Source organism: Anarrhichthys ocellatus, unplaced genomic scaffold, assembly GCF_004355925.1.
Source record: "Anarrhichthys ocellatus isolate YVR2014 unplaced genomic scaffold, GSC_Weel_1.0 scaffold1218, whole genome shotgun sequence".
NCBI classification, from domain to species: Eukaryota; Metazoa; Chordata; class Actinopteri; order Perciformes; family Anarhichadidae; genus Anarrhichthys; species Anarrhichthys ocellatus.
The window spans coordinates 4,813-6,351 of record NW_022281192.1 but is presented as its reverse complement, the minus strand read 5'-3'; the positions used below and the strand labels follow the sequence as shown (position 1 = coordinate 6,351).

General features: G+C 46.9%; 1 protein-coding gene across 1 annotated transcript in view; it reads right to left on the bottom strand.

Moving 5' to 3' along the window:
- The window catches only part of LOC116377412 (zinc finger protein 260-like), a 5,785-nt gene extending 4,618 nt beyond the window's left edge, over positions 1 to 1,167 (bottom strand). The window contains exon 1 of the mRNA XM_031839049.1: positions 417 to 1,167. Within this exon, the coding sequence (XP_031694909.1) occupies positions 417 to 894 (478 nt within the window). The 5' untranslated portion in view covers positions 895 to 1,167. The remainder of the gene's footprint in view (positions 1 to 416) is intronic.
- Positions 1,168 to 1,539: the final 372 nt, after the last annotated feature.

Sequence of the window (1,539 nt, the reverse complement as noted above, 5' to 3'; positions counted from 1 at the left end):
GGTATAGTATTAGCTTTGTAGTATTAGCTGTATAGTATTAGCGGTGTAGTATTAGCGGTGTAGTATTAGCGGTGTAGTATTAGCTTTGTAGTATTAGCGGTGTAGTATTAGCGGTGTAGTATTAGCGGTATAGCATTACCACAGCTCCCATGATTTGTGGTTGTTAGCAGCTAACAGAGTTAGTTTGTTATTTAATATTAATAATTATCTGTTTATATATGGTATGGTCTTCAGTGTGTCTCAGAGATTGTTATTTAATATTAATAATTATCTGTTTATATATGGTATGGTCTTCAGTGTGTCTCAGAGATTTGACACAATGTTTCCGTTCAGGAGAAATGTTAGCTAATCTTACGCTAGCGTTAGCTAACTCTAGCTAACGCTAGCATGTCTCCGGGCCTCTCCTCAGGACCCACCTGCTCGGTGCAGCTTGACTTCCGGCTTCAGCACAGCATCGAGCAGCCTCTTCTGGCTCTGGATCTCCCGCTCTGACCGCTCAGCTCGGTCTTCGTACTCCGCCACGGTTTCCTCAAACAGACCGACAATCTCCTCCGCAGCCGCCGTTAGCCGCTCCGTGAGCAGCGCTCTCAGCGCCGAGATTTCTGCCGCTTCTTCTCCTTTTCCCACCCGCAGCAGAACGTCTTCGGCGGCGGCGCCGAGCCGCTCGTGTACCGACACCCGCAGCAGCCGCACGGCGCACATTTTGCTCCTTTTTCTGCGGACAAAGAGAGCCAGCGGGTCCGCGAACACACACACGGAGTTCCGCGTCAACGACGGTTCGCTTTGAGGAGAGCGAAGCGGCGGAAGCGAACAGCGAACTCTGCTGGGCCGGAGGGCGAACGACAAGGAGTACTCTGATATGAAATTGAAATTCAATTTTATAATAGTCGTCATTTACATATACACAGGTACATATACATGAAATGTAACTTCTGCATTTAATCCATCCCTAGCTTATTGGGAGCGGTTAGGGGTTTAGTGTCTTGCTCAGGGACACTTCGGCACATGACTGGTAGCAGCCAAAGATCGAACTGCCGACGTTGTGGTTGCGGGACGACCCTCTCTACCCAATGAGCCACGGCTGCCCCAATTATTGAAGTAGTAATATACACTTTATTTGGTGAACCTCATTCTGAGCTTCATGTTAAGATATAGTTACTCCATGGGGCTTTTATTTTGAAAGGGCGGGACTGGGTGGGTGAGAGAGGGGGAGAGACAGACAAAGAGACAGACAGAGAGAGAGAGATACAGACAGAGAGAGAGAGAGAGCGAGTGTGTGTGTTGGAGAGGCTGACTGAAACATTCCAGTTGTTAGGAGGTACCCATCGAACACAGTAAAGTGATTTTGAACAAAACTCCTGCCTCCTTTTCAAAATGAGAGAGATAAGACTCTGCCGAAATCTCTGATGTGTTTTTTATGTTTATGGTGTTAAAAATGTGAGCTACAGAGCAATATACAAAACTGGTACCGTCTGCTTTCTTTGAGAAATGAGTGGTGAGGTTTAATATGGAGTCTAATCGAGCAGTTGGTTGGAGTTC